Raw genomic sequence first — 21,851 nt, 5'->3', positions numbered from 1 at the left:
GCACCCATGCATACACACAGGTGCACACACGCATGCACACACATACATGCACATATACACACATACACACAGGTGCACACATACCCATATACACAAACACATGCAGGCACACACACACACACACCCATACACACATGCATGCACACACACATGACCCACCTCTCTCACAGAAGCAGGAGAGACAAGTCCTTGCCTCTGGGAGCTTATTGCCTACCGCTGTCAGGGAGACCCGTGCAGGGGAAGATGTTGAAGGGATACGTTTTCTCCTCTCCAACAGTAATTGGGAGTTACCATTGCCAGTAGAAAACAGGTTCTTCCTCTCAGGAGAGAAGAGGGCTTGGGGGCGCCAGGCGAGGTGGAGAGCGCCCTCACACTGGGAGGACCACACCCCAGGGCACAGCAGATAAGGTTGCACAGTCATGCTGGCTCCAGGAAGAACCTTCTAACGCTGCAGCTCCCCAAAGTCTCATCTCCCAGGGCACATCCAGACATGTATGCCATCATTCCCAGGCCATACAAAATGACCACTTAAAAATCAGCCCGCTATAGACTTATTGATTTTCAGGTCCTGCCCTTGGTTGCCCTGATGACAAAACCAATGGTTCCGTGGGCTCTGTACGCTCCCCGCCCCTGGGCTAGAGAATCATGAGAGGAGCGAGCTGCCCATCACAGCAGGTGCTCACAAGAAAGCAGATGCAAACTGCCAAGGATGCGGGTCCAAGGCCTTCACTAGGATAGGTAACCACTCAGCCATAAAAATCAAACTCACTGCCCCTCAGTCTTGAGCTTCCCCAGTTTGGGGCGGCCTCCTCGCTCCCCTGGATTGCTGCCTTAATGACACGGAAGTAGTGCAGATTTCCTTTTGGCCTTCAGTGGAGAGTTTTACATAATGGTTACAACCCCAAACAGTAAGACTTCAAGTCGTTTGATTCCCTCTTTCTAGAAAATACAAGTCAAACTCCTTAGGACGGCATTCAAGGCTTCCCTTCCTGGTCCACCAGGGGATCCCACCAATACATTCTCTGCTCAGGTCTGGGCGTCTCTGCCCAAAGTCCGTCCCCATTCCTGCATCTGCTCTTGGCCCTAGCTGCTCCTGGACATAAAGCTCTTTCTTGTGCCTGGCCACTGCCCCCATCAGAACCTCCTCTCGCCCTCTGGAAGCCTCTCCTCATCTGCAACCCACAGTTGGGGTGCCCTGCAGCTCAGCTATGATGGCATTCTCTGCCGGCACCAACACAGTCACACAACAGTGCCTGCTGGGCAAGGCTGAGCCGACATTAGGTCCCTGGGAGGAAAGCAAGGCAGAGGACCGGCGCTGTGGCACAGCAGGTTAATCCCCTGACCTGAAGTGCCGACATCCCATATGGGCACCAGTTCTAGTCCCAGCTGCTCCTATTCCAACCCAGCTCTCTGCTACAGCCTGGGAAAGCAGTAGAAGATGGCCGAAGTCCTTGGCTGCACCCACATGGGAGACCCGGAAGAAGCTCCTGGCCCCTGGCTTCAGATCGGCGCAGCTCCGGCCATTGCGGCCATCTGAGGAATGAACCATCGGATGGAAGACCTCTCTCTCTCTCTGCCTCTCCTCTCTCTGTGTAATCCTAATTTTCAAATAAATAAATAAATCTTGGAAGAAAGAAAGAAAGAAAGAAAGAAAGAAAGAAAGAAAGAAAGAAAGAAAGAAAGAAAGAAAGAAAGAAAGAAAGAAAGGCAAGGCAGGTGGAGCTTAGGTGAGGGCCTGGGGAAGCAGCCACGACCAGGATCGCTAAGTCCGGGGCTCAGGCCCACCCGCCCTCTGCAGTGACCCGCGTGGCTGTGCGATGGCCATCCGCAGCCACACAGTTCTGGATGAATCCTGGGTCCTCCCCGCGCTGGGCTGAGCCCGGGCTCTTGCCCTCTCGATCAGGACAGTGAAAAGGCTCAGAGAGAGAGACCTACTTTTGCACTGGGTAATGTTTGTGGAGCCATCAAAGTCTGTTGTCGTATTTCCTGGGCAGGAAGCACAGTAGTTATTTCCGAATTCAGGCTGGTACGTGCCCATGGGGCACCGGATGCAGCGGTGAGTGGTGGTGTTGTAGAAGTGTCCGGGTGAACACTGAACTGGGGGCCGCGGCGAGAAACAAGAAGGCTGGATTTATCAAGTGCAATGCAAAAGCCTGCCCTTGGTGAGATCAACTTTTACACCCCAGGCAATTGCGCTTTCCCACAGTCGGGGGCCAATAATCAACACTCTGTTCCCTACACAGTCTGCTTTTGTGGGACCCAGGCCACTGAGAAAAATGCAAAGAAGCCTCGCGTGTGTGTCTTCCCACGCGGAGGCATCAGCGATCACATTTCAAGTCTTCAGGCTGAGCACAGCCAGCCGCGTGCGGCGGTACAGCGCGCCCCAGTACCAGGCAGAGGGTCATGGAGAAGCGGCCGGGCCCTTGTCGGAGGGGAAGCTCTGGCTCAGAGAGCTGAGGTGGGGGAGGCTGGAGGGAAGGAGCCGGGGCAGCTGAGAACAAAACCCCCTTATCTCGCCCTGATCGTCCTTTGTCAGCCTTGTCCAAAGGGGCCATGGTGGCGGGGAGACCCAGGGCACCCCCAAGCTGGGTTTCATCACAGCCTCCCCACACTGCCATAGAACTCAAGTAAATACATAAATAAATTCAGTTCTCAAAATAGACAAGCTGCCCAGGGCTCACCTCTGGTTTCACAGTCCTGGAAGGAAGTGGCTCCCAGCTGTTTGGTGGGGAGGCCCCCCCCACAGGAGAAGCAGGAAGTACGGCCGGCTTCCGGCTGGAACGTGCCCAGGGCACAGAGCTGGCAGGGAGCGAAGCCGTCGGAGGAGTACTCACCGGGCTGGCACAGACCTAGGGGGAGCAATGGCTGCAGGTGAGCGAGGCTGCCCGGGCAGACCCTGCCCCTGCTCTCTGCGGGTGAGGCCGGCCGTGGGTCAGGCCCCAGCTCCCGCCTCAGTGACAGACACACACAACCCCGGCCCACCGCCCAGCCTGGGTCAGGTGGCAAGTGGGCGCCTGACGTTTACCCAGCACAGTGCAAAGATGGAAACCGTGGGGCCAACTGCTTCCCACGGATAGGAGAGGCGTGAGTGTCTCAGGCCCCGGCCTACACGCAGCCCCACGTCTCTGCTGAGAGCTCTCTGTTCTGGACTCTCTTTGGTGATCCGACAACAGACTGCATCGTGGCGATGTGAAGAGTGGCCTGGAGAGGCCCCGCCTTGCCAAGTCCCCTCACTAAGTCACACTGCTGTCCAGGCATCCCCCAAGTGGTCCTCTAAACCCAGCCAGTCCAGGCCATGCCCACAGAGTGGCCCATAGCATTTACTTTAAGCAGCAAATTTTGTTTTTAAAGGTTAGCACAAGAAGCACAGCTGTAAACTGCATGTTTTTTTTTTCTTTTTTTTTTTTCTTTTTTTTTTTTTTTTGACGGGCAGAGTGGACAGTGAGAGAGAGACAGAGAGAAAGGTCTTCCTTTGCCGTTGGTTCACCCTCCAATGGCCGCCGCTGCAGCCGGCGCACCGCGCTGATCCGATGGCAGGAGCCAGGAGCCAGGTGCTTTTCCTGGTCTCCCATGGGGTGCAGGGCCCAAGCACCTGGGCCATCCTCCACTGCACTCCCTGGCCATAGCAGAGAGCTGGCCTGGAAGAGGGGCAACCGGGACAGAATCCGGCGCCCCGACCGGGACTAGAACCCGGTGTGCCGGCGGCGCCAGGCGGAGGATTAGCCTAGTGAGCCGCGGCGCCGGCCTACTGCATGTTTCTAACAGCACACGCTCCTCAGGGACTGGCTTACCTCTGGCAAGATGCTATAAAAATCTGCTTGGACTCCCAACCGTCTCTCCCCTGCTAATTTTAATGGCCTTCCTTTCACCCGTAAGCCGTGGACACAACAGCATTGGAGAGCGCAATCTCAAGGCAAGAGTCTGGTGGGACTCACTCTGGCCCCTCTGCTCCTTGGCTGTGTGACCTTGAATGAGTCACTTTAGCCTCACAACGCTGATGTAATGATACAGGCAACCTCATGAATAATTCATGTAATATACTTAGTAGAGTGCCCAGCACTCATGAGGTTAGCTATTGTCACTAATGTTCTTTTTGCTATAAATATATAAGAAGGTCATATACGAGGATGAGCAAGCCACATGCGCAAGGTGAGGAAGTGGTCTTGGAGCCAGAAGCAGTCCGGCCATGGAGTGGGAAGGAAAGGTGGGGCCAGGAGTCATGGGGAGGGGTCACTGGGAGGTGGACAGGAGCCAGCGCCCTCCACTGTGTCCACCAGGTACGGATGGCCGCTCAGATCACACCCCCGGTGTGGAGAGAGCCAGCCCCTCTTAGCAAAAGGAACACACTGAATCAGAAAATAACCAGGAGGCTTGCCCGCAGAACCTACCAGAGCCTGGCTTCAAAGTTAACATTTCCTAAGACATGATTCAAACCTCTTCACATGGGAGGTCCCGGTTTTAATAAAATATCCAGATGGATTTATTAGTTTGAAATGAAAGAGCTATGAATTTTAGACCAAATCTGGGAGGAAAAAAAAAAAAGTCCAACGTAACTTCCTCCATTTAGCACTTCTGGGCAGTCCCCACAGACGGGGAGGTCCTGCGAGTCCCAGACGCACACGGCAGCATGGTCTCTGTTCCCCCAGTGTCCTCTGTCCTCTGTCTGCCTGGTGTGTGTCAGGCACTGACCCCAGCACCAGCGAGCCAGCAACGAGCCCACCACGGCTGCTTCCTGCCCAAGCAGTGGCAGCGGAGACAGGAGCAGCAAGCACAGGGCTTCCTCACCTCCGCATTCAGACACGTTCCACGCTTCTGGGCTCTTCAGGGCCTCAGGATTATCTGGTCTTGGGCACGGTTCACAGGTGATTTGTCCCTCCTCGTTTTGGAAGGTTCCGTTTGGACACAAAACGCAGCGTTCTTGGGCTCCGTCGTAATACGTCCCAGCCCTGCAACTGACTGGCCAAAGGGGGAGACAGCCTGGTCAGTGCAGGGGCATAGGCCAAGGAAAGACTACATGACCTGACCACACAACCTCGCATGCAAACCACCGCAATACAGAATGTGCACCCCTCTTGGTACCCTGCCCACCCTCTCTCCCGTGACCACTGGCGACCCTGTTAGAGGTGTTTATGTCTCTCCCAAGGCCATGCAAGGATCACAGGGGTCCTAATATTTTTATAGCACAAGCAATTGATGATTGACAGATATTAAAAAATCCATATCGCTCTACTTCAAAGGGCCGTCAGAAGATTGTAAAGGTAAAAATCATTCAGTGGGCATAAATCCAGTGCTGAAAGAACAGTGAGGAGGGTGCTGTTGATTTTGGCTCATGGCATCCTGGAAGGTTTCCTAGAGGAGGCCACTATTGTGTTGGGCTTTGAAGGATGAATAGGATCTTCCTAGTTGGAAAAGGGGGAAGTTGTAAAGATTAATGCTTGACATACAGGAGAAAGGGAAGAAAGAAAGGTTCAAGATGGATTGGAAAATTCATTAAAAAAAAAAAAGCTGTGGGGTTGACACTGTAGCGTAACAGGTAAAGCAGCCGCCTACAGTGCTGGCATCCCATATGAGCGCTGGTTCAAGTCTCGGCCGCTCCACTTCCAATCCAGCTCCCTGCTATGGCCTGGGAAAGCAGTAGAAGATGGCCCTAGTCCTTGGGCCCCTGCACCTGTGTGGGAGAACCAGAAGAAGCTTCTGGCTCCTGGCTTCGGATTGGTGTAGCCAGCTATTGCGGCTATCTGGGGAGTGAACTAGTGGATGGAAGACCTCTCTCTCTCTCTCTCTCTCTCTGCCTCTATATAACTCTTTCAAATAAATAAATAAATCTTTAAAAAAAAGCTATGCTTCCAGACATTGCTTGGAAGATGATGATTATTATGTATTGACTTTTTTGAAATGCAGAGAGAAAAACAGAGACAGAGAGAGAGAGAGAGAAAGAGAGAGAGAGAGAGAGAGAGAGAGAGAGATGCAGACAGAAAGAGACATCTCCCATCTGCTGGTTCACTTCCTACAAGCCCACAGCCCCAGCTGAATCCAAGAGCCAGGGCCTCAACCACGTCTTCCACGTGAGTGGCAGACACTCAGCTCCTGAGCCGTCCGCGCTGCCTCCAGGTGTGCAGTGGCAGGAAGCGGGAGTCAGAAGCAGAGCGAGACTCAAGCCCAGGCACCCCTGGGTTAGACCTGGGCAGCTAAGCAGCCAGGGCCAAGCGCCTGCTCTAGGAAACATTCCTGAATGCCTGGCATTTGGATTTCATTCTGCACACGGAAGGAGCCGCTCAAAGGAGGGAAATCAGACCAGAGACTGTGTGCTGAAAAGCTCATCCTTGTGGGGGCGGGGAGGGGGGGAGATCTGGATAATCTTATAAAACAGGCCACTTGGGATTTTTAACTAAACTAATATGACCCAGAATCAACCCTGGCAAATGTTTCCTGGAAGAACAAAACAATCAGGAAATTCATCAACTGGGCTCTGCTTGAGTTTTTGGTGTCATTAGCTAAATGTGGATTTATGCTTTATTTTAGGATATGAAAGTGAAGGAAACGTATCCAATTTGGCTCCCTATTATAAAGTTCAAACTTCACCATCATAGCCGTCAAGCCAGCCTTTCTAACGGCTACCACGTGTTGCAGCCTTCCACAGCTACACAGCTGCGCAAAGCCACACGCATGACCTCATTTCCTCCTCAGCATGACCCTGAGCGGCCAGGTGCTAGCCTGAAGCCCATGTCACAGAAACAGACTTCGGCAGGTTAATGCATCTGGCCAAGGTCCCTCGGCCAGCTTGTGAAATACCCCTACAGGAAGACCCAGAGCTTCGGCTTTCAGGGGAACACGGTTACTTAACAAACGTGCTCTGCACGTTGCCAGGGATTCTCTACGGGGTTAGCAGGGCTCGCACAAACACACTCTGTGTTCTGCAGAACCTGCCAAGAAGTAGGGGGAAGCACACCCAAGAATGGCTGCTCTCAGTCTCCCGGAGGTTTTTCAGAGGGACCTCGACTGTCATATGACCCCACAGATGCGAGGTGTAGATGCATTCTAAGGGTTAAACGCAGCAGTGTGCTCTGTCGCCAGCAACGAAAATGTCTTTTCATTAATCACACCATAATCGTAAAACAAACCAAAATATGCCATATTGCAAATATTACTTCTACAGTTAAATGTAGACAACCCATAAAGCCTACCCTAATATCTGAATCTTTATGTCTTTTAAAACTGTTTAGATTTTCTTTTATAATTTTCATGTATCATTTTAATATGATTTGATGACTCATGTTAAATTTAAAAATGAAAAAGCCAACCACATTCTGGCACTCGTGGCAGACGAGATTTTAATGAGCATGATGTATGAATCTGCAGCAGACAGAGTCTGGAATTCTAGACGTACGCCCCAAACGCAGTCCTCCTGGATAACGGCTCCCACTGTCACTCTGTTCCAGCCCAGCTTCCAGGAGGGGCTGGGCTGCACTACGTTCTCCAAGGCCTGAGGCGCACCTGGCTGCTCCAGGGACTGCTACCGTCAGTGAATAAGACAGCAGCTCTGGCTGGCACCGCGGCTCACTAGGCTAATCTTCCGCCTTGCAGCGCCGGCACACCGGGTTCTAGTCCCGGTTGGGGCACCGGGTTCTGTCCCGGTTGCCCCTCTTCCAGGCCAGCTCTCTGCTGTGGCCCGGGAGTGCAGTGGAGGATGGCCCAAGTGCTTGGGCCCTGCACCCCATGGGAGACCAGGAGAAGCACCTGGCTCCTGCCTTCGGATAGGCACGGTGCACCGGCCGCAGCGTGCCAGCCACGGTGGCCATTGGAGGGTGAACCAACGGCTGCCCTGTCAATGTGGCATTCTGAGAGGCCTCCTGGTCTCCCACACCTGTTGAGATGTCTTAGCTGATCAAAGGGCTGAGAAACGGCCTTGGGGCCGCCCCACGGCAAGAGGGCACCCCTTCTTTCTCTGCACAGGGAAAGGCTGGCTTCACAAGAACCATCTGTTGTCAATCACCTTTCCATTTCCCTTCCTGAGTGAAGACCTACAGAAGCAAGTGCCCGCAGCACCTTCCAGGGGGATGTGTCTCTTTCACAAGAGGCGAAAAACGAGCCAAGCCCTGAAACGCGGCTCCTGAATCGGAACACAGCTCTTTGCTAGTGTGCGAGGCCCGAGGCCCCCACCTGCAGAGGCCCCCTCACCCATCAGCTTGCTTCTCCCTTCCTGAGCTGCCAGCTTGTCTCGATGCCCCAGACAAAGGGCTGATTGCCCCGGGAGCACTGCACTACCCCAGCACAGCTTTTGTGTGTCTTCAGTGACCATTAAAATCCCATCCGCAAATCCTGCACAGCTGTTTGCAGAACAAAACACAGAGACAGCTTTTCTGATGCAAAAGGGCCGAGCAGCAGGGCCGAGGATTAATGGCTCGCTCTCTTTCCAGCACCCTGGCTTCTGAGTATTTCAGGCTATGGACAAACACTGCGGTCTCTCTGTGGCTACAGTGGTGAACCTAATAAAAGGGGTGGCTCTCCAGCGAGCGAGTGTCTGACTGCTGTCCCCAGAACCGCCTGACTTCTGAAGGAGAGCCACAGACCCAGCCGCATCCCAGGGCGCCCTGGGGCCAGGCTTTGTCCCTGCTCAGAGGCAGTGCTGGGGCCTCTGGATCCTGGGCAGAACTCCCTTTAAATGAGTGCCCCCCTTAAATTAGAGCAGAGGACCATGCCTGCAGGGGCTGAGAGATTATCCTTTTCATTGTCTAAGCACTCTGATTTGTTATTTCCAAACATCCTTATGGTTGGGGCAGGGAAATGAGCCCAGCTTGATGCCTTCCTTGCTGGGTCCCTAAATGCACACCCACGTGGTCTCTCCACACCCAGTTAACCAGAGCTGAAATTTCACTTCCTTTGAGTGCTTTTTTGGCCGTCCACCTAGATATTGCCAGAAAGAGGCCTTTCGCCCTCTCGGCTCTTCAGCCTGTTGACTCTGCTGGGGTTTCTTGTGTTGTCCCTGAGAAGAGCCACTCATTCACTCAACTGAGCACGTGCTGAGCACTGTTCTGGGTGCTGGAGATACACAGACATGGCCCTGCCCTGATGGTGCACAATCCTTACAGAGCTGAGCATGGACAACACACGAGCAAAAACATCAATGCATGCGTGTAGCAGGACACCATGTGTTGGTAGATTGAAGCAACGTGCACAGAGCGCAGGCATGGGGAGGGACAGAAGCTGAGTCTGCGTTGTGCCCTTTTAGAAGCGTGCCCACCAAAGGCCTCTCTGAGCAGAGGTCAGAATGAAACTAGAGAGATGGCCTGACAATGGGATGGCCTGAGAGCCAAAAGGTCAGGGACCTACTGGAGCGGGCATAGTGATGGAGATGAGTCTTAAAAAGCCAGCAAAGGCCAGATCACACAAGTGCTTGCAGGCTCTGGTACGGAAATCAGACTTCACTGGGCGGGGATCTGGGGGTGCTGAATGACCCACTGGGTGTCTGTAACTATCTCTTGGCTGGGCTGCTGTGTGGAGAACAGGCTGCAGGTGGGCAAGGGTCAGGAGAGCAGCTCACAGCCGATTGCCACAGATGCACAAGACAGGAAGGTGGCTGGCAACAGAGAAATGGTGAGGGAGAAGGGAAAACTAGCTGGTTTCAGGATCCCACGTGGAGGCTGAACTGACAGGATTTGCTGGTGGACCGGATGAAGAACATGCCAGAAAGACAGAGAGCAAGACGACTCCCAGGTTTTCAGCTGGAGCAGTGGGTGATGAGGGGCGCCATTTACTGAGGTCAGAGAGAAACAGGTGGATTTGGGAGGGAAAGAGTAGGCTGTTTAAGGGACAGGCATTTGGCTTGGAGGTTAGGTCTCTGCTTGGGACACCAGCACCTCATACTGGTGCCCAGCTCCTCTGCTTCTTATCTATCTCCCTGCTAATGCGCATTTCTGGGAGGCAACAGGTTCAAGTAGTTGGATCTGTTACTCATGTGGGAGACCCAGATGGAGTTCCTAGCTCCTGGCTTCTCCCTGACCCAACCCTTGCTATTGTGGGCATTTCGGGAGTGAACCAGTGGATGGAAGATCTGTCTCTGTCTCTCTGGCTCTCAACTGAAGTGAAAACAAATATAGTAAATATTTTCTTAAAAAAAAAAAGAAACAAAAAGCACTTTCTTTGGAAACACTAAATATGAGATGCTTGCTGGCCATCTATGGGTTGCACTGAGAAAGTATCAGCTAAGCTGGTGGGCTCTGAGGTGGCAACCACATGTCAGGAGTTTACAAGATGATCTACTGGTATGGGAAAAACACGGTCAGACACGTGTTTCTTAATTTTTACCAAATCCGTAAGAAACAAATGTCACTGGTTTAGTAAGCAGTACAAGGCTGGCCTCTTAGTCAGTCCAAGTCTCCAAGACACAGACATGAGGATACCAGATCTCCAAGAAAACAAAGGTGTAACATTCCATACGTCTGGGCTTGTGCAGATACTGATGATTTGCTTTTTGCAACACACTGAGAGGAACTACAGTTTAGCTGTACCTGATTAAATAGACTTTCTGATTAAACTATCCAGTTTCAACTAAATCAAACACAACAAATAGCAGATTTGGATGATTCTACAAAGCACAGCTGGACTGATGTTTATACAATGAAGCATGTACATGAGCCCAAGAGGGAAGCACCAGGGCTCACACTTCTCCAAGCACGAGCTCCTTGTCCAACCACATCAAGAGACACGAACCATAATGATTCAATTAGACCTGACAGGAGTTCACCCCGAGCTCCAGCAGGGAACAAGAAGAAAAATAGATTTACAAGCACTGCTGTTAACAATGAGCCCTGCCAAATTGTACCTAGGATGCTAAGCCAGTTGTTTAAAATTTTTGTGTATTTGAACTCCATTCCATTTTTCTGTCTTTTTAAAAATGCTATTTTAAAGATTTTGTTTAATTGATTTGAAAAGCAGAGAGACAGAGAGATAAACAGAGATCTCCTATCACTGGTGCACTCCCCATATGCCCACATTGGCTAGAGCTGAACCAGGCTGAAGCCAGGAATCGTGAATTCAGTTCTGGGTCTCCCCCGTAGGTGGCAGGAACTTGCACCATCACTCGCCTACCAGGATCCGCATTAGCAGGAAATTGGAAACTGGAATCAGTTGTGGAGCTGGGACCTGAACCCAGGCATCCCTAGAGGCATCTAACAGCTCCACCACACATCTACCCCTGTTCTGTCCTTTATGATGGGTATATTAGTCAACGGTACAAGCATATAATCTATAAATAAGTGAATAATCATAAATTCAAGTACATTTGCATAATTCCCAGCAGAAGTAGAGGTGGAGAGGGCAGCAGTGGAAGTGCCCAGCGTCTGGTAGCATTAAAGCTGTGGCCCTGGATGAGTGTGTGGAGACAGAGGAGGGGAACTGAGCCCTGGGATAGCTGGTGTTCAGAGGTCAGAAAGGCAGAGTAGACAGAGAAGCAGAAGTGGGGGCTCCCGGGGAGGGGTGACCGACAGCATCAGAGAGGAGTGATGTGGCACTTGGATGTCATCAGAAATCTTAGAAAAAAGCTTCGGTGGAGAAGGTGGGAACAGAAACCAGACTGGGGGAGAGGGACAGGAGGTAAGGGATTCTCTTTCCACAGGAGGCCAAAGAAATAAGGCGGAGTCTGGAGAGACGCCTGGAGCCAGCAGCCCTGGGTTTGGGTTCAGAGCTGGGGGACGGGTTTTTGAGCCGTTTGAAAGGTGCTGGTGGAGCCAGGGCTGGAGGGACAGCAGCAGGGGCAGCATCCCCGAGACAGGGAGAGGCGCGAGCAGCGCTGCTGGCACGTCAGCATGGGCTGGAAAACACACGTAGGAAGGGGGTCTGGGCTTGGGTGCCCTCCAACACCTCTGCCTGGAAATCCTGTTGCAACCCAAACCTAACTAGCCCGAGGGCACTGCTTCTCTGGCTCCTGGCACGACTCTTCTTTATAAACAGAATCCCCACTCCCCTAGCTGCCAGCCTCCAAACCAGAGCCATGCCGACTTCCCGGCCGGTCGGTGTTGTTTCTCCCCTCCTCTTCAAGCTCACGCACTGGTGTCCTTTAGAGCCCCGCTGCCTCCCGTTTGGATCACTGCAGGAACCTTGCAGCCATCTCCCTCGCTTTCCGTCCTGCCCTGCTCGGCTCTTCACATCCTGCCATCAGCCTCATCTCCTCCAGCATTTCTCCCAAGGCTTCACTCCTGCCTCCTCACACCTCTCCTGCTTCTCTGATTCCCTATTCGCTCCTCAGTCTCCTTTTCCGTATCTCAATTTTCATCTTCTCTCATTCTCTCCCAAGAGTCCACTTTCTTCCTGCTTCTCATATAACTCTCTTCTGATTATTTCTTCCCCAGTGATCACATTCATCTAACCATTCAGCCAAACCACTCGCTTTTTCTCAGTCCCTCTTGCATATGAAACAGGGCTTGGGGGAGATGAGAGACATATGGGAGGCGAGAGCCCGATCAGAGGCCAAGTCAGACACCCTTGGGTTCAGCCCAACTCTGCCCAATCTATGCTTGCACCCGATGCTGCTCACTGTCACCCTAAAAGTTTCTCTAACCCAGTGCTTCTCCACTCCAGCTAGAACCTCCATGTTCTCCCTTTGTTTTTTTGTTTGTTTGTTTAAGATTTATTTTATTTATTTGAAAGAGTTACACAGAGAGAGGTAGAGACAGACAGAGAGGTCTTCTATCTGCTGGTTCACTTCCCAGTTGGCTGCAATGGCCAGAGCTGTGCCAATTCGAAACCAGGAGCTTCTTGCAGGTCTCGCACATGGGTGCAGGGGCCCAAGGACTTGGGCCATCTTCTGCTGCTTTCCCAGGCCATAGCAGAGAGCGGGATTGGAAGACAAGCAGCCAGGACTAGAACTGGTGCCCATATGGGATGCCGGCACTTCGGGCCAGGGCTTTAATCCACTGCACCTCAGTGCCGCCCCCTCCCTATCTTCGTATGCGACACATTCAAAAGCCCCCAAGTTAGTCTCTCTGCCTCTTGTCCTGCACCCTCTGATACAGCCAGCTAGGGCTTCCCAGAACACACCTGCCTGTGTATTCTGGGACGCTTCCTGATTAAACCCTCTAAGGGCGCCATGCTACCTGGAGAATATGTTCATCAGGAACAGATTCCAGGTCCCCATGACTTGGTCGCGTCTTCTGACGAGTCTGGCTGCCTACCATGCCCTGCGTGGCTCTGCAGGTGTCCTAATATACTGCTGACATGAGTCATCCCCTGTGCATCCCTTGCTTTTCCTTATATCCCAAAGCTGGGCCTCTGCCTGAACACCCCTCTCACTGATTCATCGTCTGTACATCCGTCAAACTCAGCTTAGGGGGCAGGCTTCTGGCCTAGTGGTTAAAATGCTGGTTGGGATGCCCGCATCCATGTTGGAGGGCCTGGCTCCCGATCCCAACTTCCCGCTGATGTGTGCCCTGGGAGACAGCGGTGATGCTGCCGTGATGAGTCCCTGCCACTCACATGGGACCAAATTCTTGGCTTCTGACTTTGGCCTGGCTCAGCCCTGGCCATAGGGGCATTTAGGGAGCAGAACTAGCAAATGGGAGTGCCAGCAGTCTCTCAAATACAATAAACGAACTTTTTAAAGTAACTCAGCTTAAGTATTCTCTTTAGGGAAGGCTGCTCTTGTTCTTGCCTGGGAGGGCTGAGGGTGAGTTGAAGGGTGGTGTCTTATTTACCCAGGATGCCTCAGTGCCTGCCGCAGAGTGGGCCCCAGGAGTTTCCCGGATGAGTCCAGTCTGAGTATGATAGTCACAGGGCAAGGCTGTGCCCAGGAGAGGTGAGAGGATCAAACTGAGAGGGTAAGGAACAGAGGCTCTTGAACGAGACCTGGATTTGAATGTCACCTCTACCACTCACTTGCTGGGTAACCCTGGGAAAAACGCTCTCACCTCCCTATGCCTCAGTCTCTTTGTCTATAAAAAGGGCACAGTGTAATATAGAATCGTGGTGAGGCCAAGTGAGACATTCTTGTACAGTAATGAGAACAGTGCTCCGAACACATTGTAAGTGTTCCAAAAGTGTCCATTTTTCTAAGTTAAACTTTTTTAATTAAGAGAATTCCTATATAATCCATGTGACAAATACTTGCCTAATATTGATCTATATTGCTAACATAGACATTATATTTTATTCAGTTTAAACAGAACATTTCTGCCTGATCAGTTCCAAATAATTTCTTAATCATGAAAGAATTAAGAAGAGAAAGCCCAGTTCTTTTCTGCCCCAGGTCCTTGGCACCTGCTGACCCCCCTGTGCCTGCCCACCCACCCACCCACCCACCTCAGAGCTGCGCAGGCTGGCTGCTTCTCCTCACTCAGGGCTAACTCAAATGTCACTTGCCCTGACGGCCCTCCCTGGCCACCTTGTGGAGAGCAGCCCTCCCTACCCCATCCTGCCCCCAATGTTCTGTTTTATTATCTTCCTAGCAATTAACTTCTGAAAGTGCCTTTTCTTTTTTTATTTCCAGCTCCCTCTGTTACACGTGAAATTCTTAAGAACAGGTCCCTTGCTCATTATGTTCGTACTGCCTCATCCCCAGCACATAGAAGGGACAGAGTGGTACCCCAATAAATACTGGATGAGTTAACTTTTTTGATTGCTGTGCAGGCACGCCACTGCTGTTAAAAACTGAATTAAACGTTCCTGTTCACCTAGGAACCCAGGCACCGACATACTTCCGAGTCTGTCTGGATTGTATCTTTTCAAAAATCTCAGTAAGTTCCAAGCACGACCAAATGCAAAATCACTTATGTTATCATGTCTATTTCTTAAATGAGTTATCCTCTCACTGGTATTATAAAAGTACAACAGCTAGAAATTCATGTCATATTTAATTTTTCCTTAAACATGAAGGACATTAGTAAGTACTACTCAAGCAATCTGTTTCTTGGAGAATATAACTGCCTTTTTTTTTTTTTTTGCCATCTTGCTGAAATTCATCACAGATGGTACAACTTGCATAGCAGATTGTCCCCAAATGCCAAGTTAATGAGACTTTACTATGTAAAGATGACAATAAGAAAGAACAAAGTCAATTGGCCAGAAGCAATTACTTGGTTTGGTGTAACTTGGGACTTTAAAATCTACTTTTTAAAAGTGATATTGGAGGGAAGGGCGTTGTGACACCTGCATCCCGTGTCAGAGTGCAGGTGCACGTCCCGGCTGCTCTGCCTCTGATCCACCTCCCTGCTCATGCGCCTGAGAAGCAGCAGACGACGGTTCATGCGCTTCAAGACCCACGTGGGAGACCTGGAGGGAGCTCCCGGCTCCTGGTGCCAGCCTGCCCGCACCAGCATTTGCAGCCAACTGGGGAATGAATCAGCAGATGGAAGATCTTTCTCTGACGCTCTTTCTCTGTCACCCTGCCTTTCAAATGAATTAATAAGAAAATATGCTGCAAAAGAAGAAATCAGTTATGTTTTTAAAATAAGTAAATAAAAATGACATTGGAAAGCCAGACAGCTCTACAGACAGACAGACAGACAGGGAACGGGGTTGTCCTCAGCAGAAGGCATTCACGTACCTGCAGGCATCAGACTGCAGGCTCAGTCTGATAATAATCAGAGAAAAACAAGTTTAAATGACTTAATTATTTCTTGCTCATCATATTTGCAAAATTAAAAGGATGAGTGATAAATAATCCATGGTAAGAAAGTTGTGGGGCAACAAACACATGTTTATTTTCAAAATGTTGGCAGTTGGGGCTGGCGCTGTGGTGCAGTGGGTTAATACCCTGGCCTGAAGTGCTGGCATCCCATACGGGTGCTGGTTCTAGTCCAGGCTGCTCCTCTTCTGATCCAGCTCTCTGGTATGGCCTGGGAAAGCAGTAGAAGATGGCCCAAGTGCTTGGGCTCCTGCACCCACGTGGGAAACCCGGAAGAAGCTCCTGGCTCCTGGCTTTGGATTGGCACAGCTCCAGCTGTTGTAGCCATCTAGGGAGTGAACCAGTGGATGGATTACCTCTCTGTCTATCTCTACCTCTCTCTGTAACTCTGTCTTAAAATAAATAAAATAAATCTTTTAAAAAAATGTTAGCGGGAGTGGACATTGGTATGGGGCTTTGGTAGGAAATGTGGCAATACCCATTGAAGTTTTAAATATGCAAATCCTCTGACCTGACAATCATACCTCTTTTTTTTTTTTTTTTAATTTAGAGCCCTTATTCTCCTTTCTTTAAATATTTGTTTTATTTATTTGAAAGGCAGAGTGACAGAGAGAGAGGGAGAGAGAAAAAAAGAGATTTTCCATCCACTGGTTGACTCCCCAAATGGTTACAACGGCAACAGCCTGGAACTCCATCCAGGTCTCCCACATGGATGGTAGGGCCGCAAATAGGTGGGCCATCTTGGGGCCAGTGCTGTGGCTCACTTGGTTAATACTCTGCCTGAGGTGCCGGCATCCCATGTGGGCGCCGGGTTCTAGTCCGGTTGCTCCTCTTCCAGCTGTGGCCCAGGAAGGCAGTGGAGGATGGCCCAGGTGCTTGGGCCTCTGTACCTGCATGGGAGACCAGGAAGAAGCACCTGGCTCCTGGCTTTGGATCGGCGGCTGTAGCGGCCATCTGGGGAGTGAACCAACAGAAGGAAGACCTGTCTCTCTCTTTCACTGTCTGTAACTCTACTTGTCAAATAAAAAATAATAATAATAATAAGTGGGCCTCAGAAATACTGGCCATCTGCACAAAGCAGACTACTCACTACAGCACCGTTTGTGATGGAAAACTGAGAATAACTCCAATGTCTACCAGTAGGCATAATAAATACTGGTGTCTTACATCAAATACAGACCAGGAACTTTTCACAGAAATGAGGTGGCTCTTCTGTTAGCAGGGCTGTGCTGTGCTCTAGAGTTAAAGGCAACACACAGTTAGGCAGATTGTATTGATATGTATGCTGTTTGTTTATTTATCCTCATCTACTTGAAAGTCAGAGTGAAAGCCAGAGTGAGAATCTTCCTTCTGCTGGTTCACTACCCAAATGTTCACAAGAACTGGGGCTGAGCCAGGCCTAATGCAGGAGCCCAGAACTCCAACTAGGTCTCCCACATGAGTGGCAGGGGTGCAAGCACCTGATCCATCATCCAGGTTTCCCAAGATGCATTAGCAGGAAGCTGAGGAGCCTGGACCCAAACCCACACCCTGGTATGGGATGTGGGTGTCCCAAGCAGCGGCTTAACCTGCTGTACCACAATACCAGCCTCCAATATATATTTTTACAATCAATACATTTATTCACATGTAAACCTATAGTCTGTTTTCAACCCAGTAGCCAAAGTTATTCTCTCCAAATGTTGAGTCAGAACTGTTAGTCGTCTGCTCACATAAGCTCTCTTTCTCACTCAGGTTCAAAGTCAGGGTCCTCACTGATTTCCAGTCCCCTGCATCCCCTGGGCCCCTGCAGCTGCTCCGAACCATTGTGCCCCGCCCCCCCGCCGCCACCGCCTCACCTTCCTCCCGACAGCTGCCTCTCATACTTGCCCTTCCCTTGGCCTGCACGCCTGTTCCCCGTATGAGCTCCAAGGCTTGCCTCCCCGAGGCCTTCGTCTCTGCCCAAATGACACTTTCCACAGAGCCCCTGACCAGAGACGACGCTCTGGGGGCATGTGCTCCTCCTCGGCCCACTCCTGGCCATGGCACCTTTCATTCCACTTGCCTGCTGACCTGCTCTGCGTACCACGCCCACTCTTCTACCTGGTCTGCTCCCTCCTTTGTGGGCTAGTTGTCTGTCTCCTTCCTCTAGAATTTTAAACTTCCAGGGGCCGAGGGTTTTACATGTTTTATTGCTGCATCCCCAGAACATAGAATGATACCTGGCATGCAGAACAGCTCAATAAATACTTATTCCATGAATAAAATTCCATTTTTATATGTACAGAAAAAGATGTGGGAAAATGCTGTGCACACTATAAAGGCAGTGACTGCAGGGAAGTGGGATTGGGGAGCTGTGAGGAGAACATCCCCTGGACTGGATGCATTTCTGACCTCTGAAACATGCACCATTTTTAAAATTAAAAACTAAACTAAAAATATTTGAGGGCCAGCGCTGTGGCGCAGTGGGTTAAAGTCCTGGCCTGAAGTGCTGGCATCCCATATGGGCACCAGTTCTAGTCCCGGCTGCTCCTCTTCCGATCCAGCTCTCTGCTATGGCCTGGAAAAGCAGTAGAAGACGGCCCAAGTCCTTGGGGGCCTGCACCCATGTGGGAGACCCTGAAGAAGCTCCTGGCTTCGAATTGGCACAGCTCCAGCCATTATGGCCATCTGGGGAGTGAGCCAGCGAATGGAAGATCTCTCCCTTGCTCTCTCTCTCTCTCCCCTTCTCTCTGTGTGTAACTCTGACTTTCAAATAAATACTAAAGCAATCTTTTTAAAAAAATATTTGAAGGTGGTATAGGTTAAGCCGCCACTTGGGATGCCCACAGCCCATATTAAAGTGCCTGGCATCAAGTCCCACTACCACTGCCCATCCAGCTTACTAATTTGCGCCCTGGGAAGCAGCAGGTGATGGCTCAAGTACTTGGGCCTCTACCACCACACAGGAGACCTGGATTGAATTCCAGGCTCCTGGCTTCAGCCTGGCCAGCCCTGGCTGTTGCAAACATGTGGAAAATAAACAATTAGAAGATTCTCTCTCTCTCTCTTTATTATTCTGCCTTTTTTAAAAATTAATTAATTTGAAAGTCAGTTAGAAATAAATTTGTGACAAGGGATTCAAAGTTCAATAGGTTATTTTGCTTGCTTGTTTTAAAACAAGGCCTGTTCTTCATATAATTAAATGTTAGTTTGTACCTGGCCCATTTCTAGCTTCTGTACCTCTGCTTGCTTGATAATGGCCAAGGCCGCTAGACTGTGGTTTCTCCTGTCCACTCCCAGCTGCAGACACAGGATAGCACAGGTGGCATCAAGGTTACAAAAAAACCTGGCTAATTAGCTAACTGCTTCTCGCTTCTGTATGCCTGCTTTCTGCTCACACAAAGCTCTCATACATAATCAAATGTCTGATAAAAAGTAGATTCTGCCTTTAAAAAGCCCCCACCACTGCAACTCGGGGCTGTCTTCTCCGGATTTGCTCTGTGAGAGGGCAGTCGCCAGCTGGCTAATAAAGACTCCTAATTTGACTTCAGAAGTCTTGCTGTGTTTTAATCTGTGTGTCCCACAACAAACTGATCTTTCATCCATTGTTTTTCTCCCCAAATAGCTGCAATGGCCAGGGATGGGCCAGACAGAAGCCAGGAGCCTGGAACTCCAGCTGGGTCTCCCACATGGATTGCAGGGGTCCAAGCACTTGGGCCATCTTCTGCCACCTTTCCAGGCACATTAGCAGGGAGCTGGATTGGAAGGGGAGTAGCCAGGCTCAAACTGACACTGATATAGGATGCTGGTGTCACAAGCAGTGGCTTAACCCACTGCTCCACAATGCTGGCCCCTGCTCTGCCTTTTAAATAAATTAAATAAACTTTAAAAATTTAAATTGAACTTAATTAAATTAATGAATTTAATTTTTGGATTATATTAAAGCTGAATTATTTAAATTAAACACAATGGTTCCATCTCTTTTTCTAGGTCACTCAATACTGGGGGGGGCACTCCTTTCTGCAGACATGAAAAATAATTTGCATAAAGAACTATCTAGACTTGTCTCCACTGTATGCGCCATTTGAAATCCAGAGAACACCAGTCAGCCTGGTCTTTATGAAGTTCTAACACCATCAAATAACCCAAAAATGTAAGACACACGCGCGCGCGCACACACACACACACTCTTGCTCAGGCTCATGTCATGTACCCACTGGGTAAAAACCCTTTCTCAGCCACACTCCCAACCTTTCCTTACGTTGTCCCCTCCCTCCAGCCGAGGGAAGGAACGCCACCGGTAGTTCCCTGCATGCTGTCCCCTCCTTGCTCTCAGGCAAGGTGGGCCTGATGTGGTCCCATGGAGGCCTCAAAGTTCATCCAGGGTTACAGGGAGCTCTAGAGACAAGACACGCTGCTTCTCCTGAACCAAATTTAACCTAATTTAGCATGGCAAGCATCGCAGGGACACAGTCACCCACCAGGACACCTACACAAGCCTTCTGTAGGGTCAGCACTCCGAATCCTGCCTGCCCTGCCGGCTTCTGCACCTGCCCAGCTAAGGGGCGGCAAGAGCCAGCGCTCACCATCGCTTTGGTCGGGGATGGGAGCTCTTCTAAGTGTTCACGGGAACATGCTAAACAGCTGGATTGTTCTTCTGTTTTCTTCTTTCTTTTAAAGAGCATCAGCTGGAACAAAAGTCCAGCCTATCTGGGAACTGCCCCTTGTGTGTGGACAGCTGCACTCAATTTTCAGTAAATCTTGGCAATGCACCAGATTTGAGCTTTCTGGCTATTGCTGAGAATTCTCCAGAACAAGTGGCCCTGAGTTCTGCTTTACTCGTTCAGCAGTGCTGATTTACTGCTCCTTAGCTAAGCTTCATTTCTCAAGTCTTGTGACTCCACTGACACCTCAGAAAGGACAGCAACTCGCCCCCGAGGGGTCCCGGTACTGGAATTCATCCTACTTGGGACCAGAATTCAGGCTTTGGAATTGGACAGTCAGGGAGATGTTGAGCAAGAGAACAAAGGCTCTGAGCTTCAGTTTGTTCATCTGGTAAGTGGAGGTAACCTGGTGAGTTCACTGTTTGGGTTTAATGAGAAAATGCAGAATGAGGGCTTAGTGTTGTGCTTGTGACAATGCAAATTTGATAAACTACCATAATTACTGTAAAATGACCCCCCCCTCCATTTTCCTCATCTAGGACTTTCCAGGCAGTGTGTCCTACAATTGCCCAGAATTATCTCTTATGACAAGCAAATCTCAAAACTGACCGCCCTGGGACTTCTTACCTGATTTATCAGAGGAATAGAGTTAATACTGCTCAAGTGCCGAGTCTCTAATTCTTACACACACACAGGGACCAAGAACATGCCATGGAACAGACGCTAGGAGGCGCCGCGGGCTGAAGCTCTGGCAGCTGACGGCCCCCTAGTGTGGCCTCTACACAAAACTCTGGGCCGATGGGAGTTTACTTAGTGCTACCATCGGTCATTGAGGCAACAACAGGAGCTGCACAATGGGGTGTGCAGAAGGCCCCAGTCCTCCCCCGCGGGGGAACACCGAGCCGGGAGGACCACCAGCCTTCAGGTGCTAAAAGGGCAACCCTCCCTTCCCCTCAGGCTGCTTCCTGCTTTCTGTCCCTTGGGTCCCTGGCCACTGCAAGCCAGGCACAGTGCCAGGTGTGGGCAAAGAGAGGTGAGTGAGACTGGAGGCCGCCCCCCCCGGGCAGTTCCCGGTCCAGAAGGCAGGACAGATGCCAGCAAGACCGTGAGCAGATAAGGGACGGCGTCCCCGGTGTCCTCTGCCCAGACCGCTGCTGGCTGCCTGTGGTGTTCACGGAGCTCAAGGCAGTTCTGTAGCAGGAAAGTCTTGGGCTACTCACCACACTGGCTTTCCACATGGCTCTGGCCCACTCCACAGGGCTCCGCCCGGTGTTCTGACGTTCGGGGTGACTTTTTAGCCACGTTGAAGTCCAGGCCCGAGAGCTGGAGGTGGAACTGCTCCCCGTGGGCAGCCTTCCTGAGCGTGCGCACGGCTTTCCTCAGCCGCTTCTCTGCTCGCTTTACGAGGCAGTTCAGGTCACAGGAAGCTACGGAAACAAGGGCAGGGGGCCGGGAGGTGTCAGGCTGTGAGGACGTCTGGACCCACCAACACCCCGAGTTCCCTGTGGACTTGTGGGGGGGGGGTACCCCAGAGGGGCCACCTGGCAGGCTGGGCAGCATTTGATTCTAATGGGAATTTGTTGACCAAAATGGTAACTTCAAGATTTTAG

The 21,851-nt window shown here is 50.9% G+C and overlaps 1 protein-coding gene across 5 annotated transcripts in view; it reads right to left on the bottom strand.

The window, feature by feature from the left end:
- The window catches only part of SCUBE2 (signal peptide, CUB domain and EGF like domain containing 2), a 71,837-nt gene that overhangs the window by 8,861 nt on the left and 41,125 nt on the right, over positions 1 to 21,851 (bottom strand). For all 5 annotated transcript variants that reach the window (XM_051824145.3, XM_051824154.3, XM_089329143.1 and 2 more), the window contains 4 exons: positions 21,462 to 21,668; positions 4,786 to 4,956; positions 2,682 to 2,849; positions 1,936 to 2,097 (listed from right to left, as the gene is read on the bottom strand). In XM_051824145.3, coding sequence (XP_051680105.1) covers positions 1,936 to 2,097; positions 2,682 to 2,849; positions 4,786 to 4,956; positions 21,462 to 21,668 — 708 coding nt within the window. The remainder of the gene's footprint in view (positions 1 to 1,935; positions 2,098 to 2,681; positions 2,850 to 4,785; positions 4,957 to 21,461; positions 21,669 to 21,851) is intronic.

This window comes from Oryctolagus cuniculus, chromosome 1, assembly GCF_051225735.1.
Source record: "Oryctolagus cuniculus isolate XC-2025 breed Fujian yellow rabbit chromosome 1, ASM5122573v1, whole genome shotgun sequence".
NCBI classification, from domain to species: Eukaryota; Metazoa; Chordata; class Mammalia; order Lagomorpha; family Leporidae; genus Oryctolagus; species Oryctolagus cuniculus.
The sequence above is the reverse complement of the archived record's forward strand: the minus strand, read 5'-3'. Positions and strand labels throughout refer to the sequence as shown.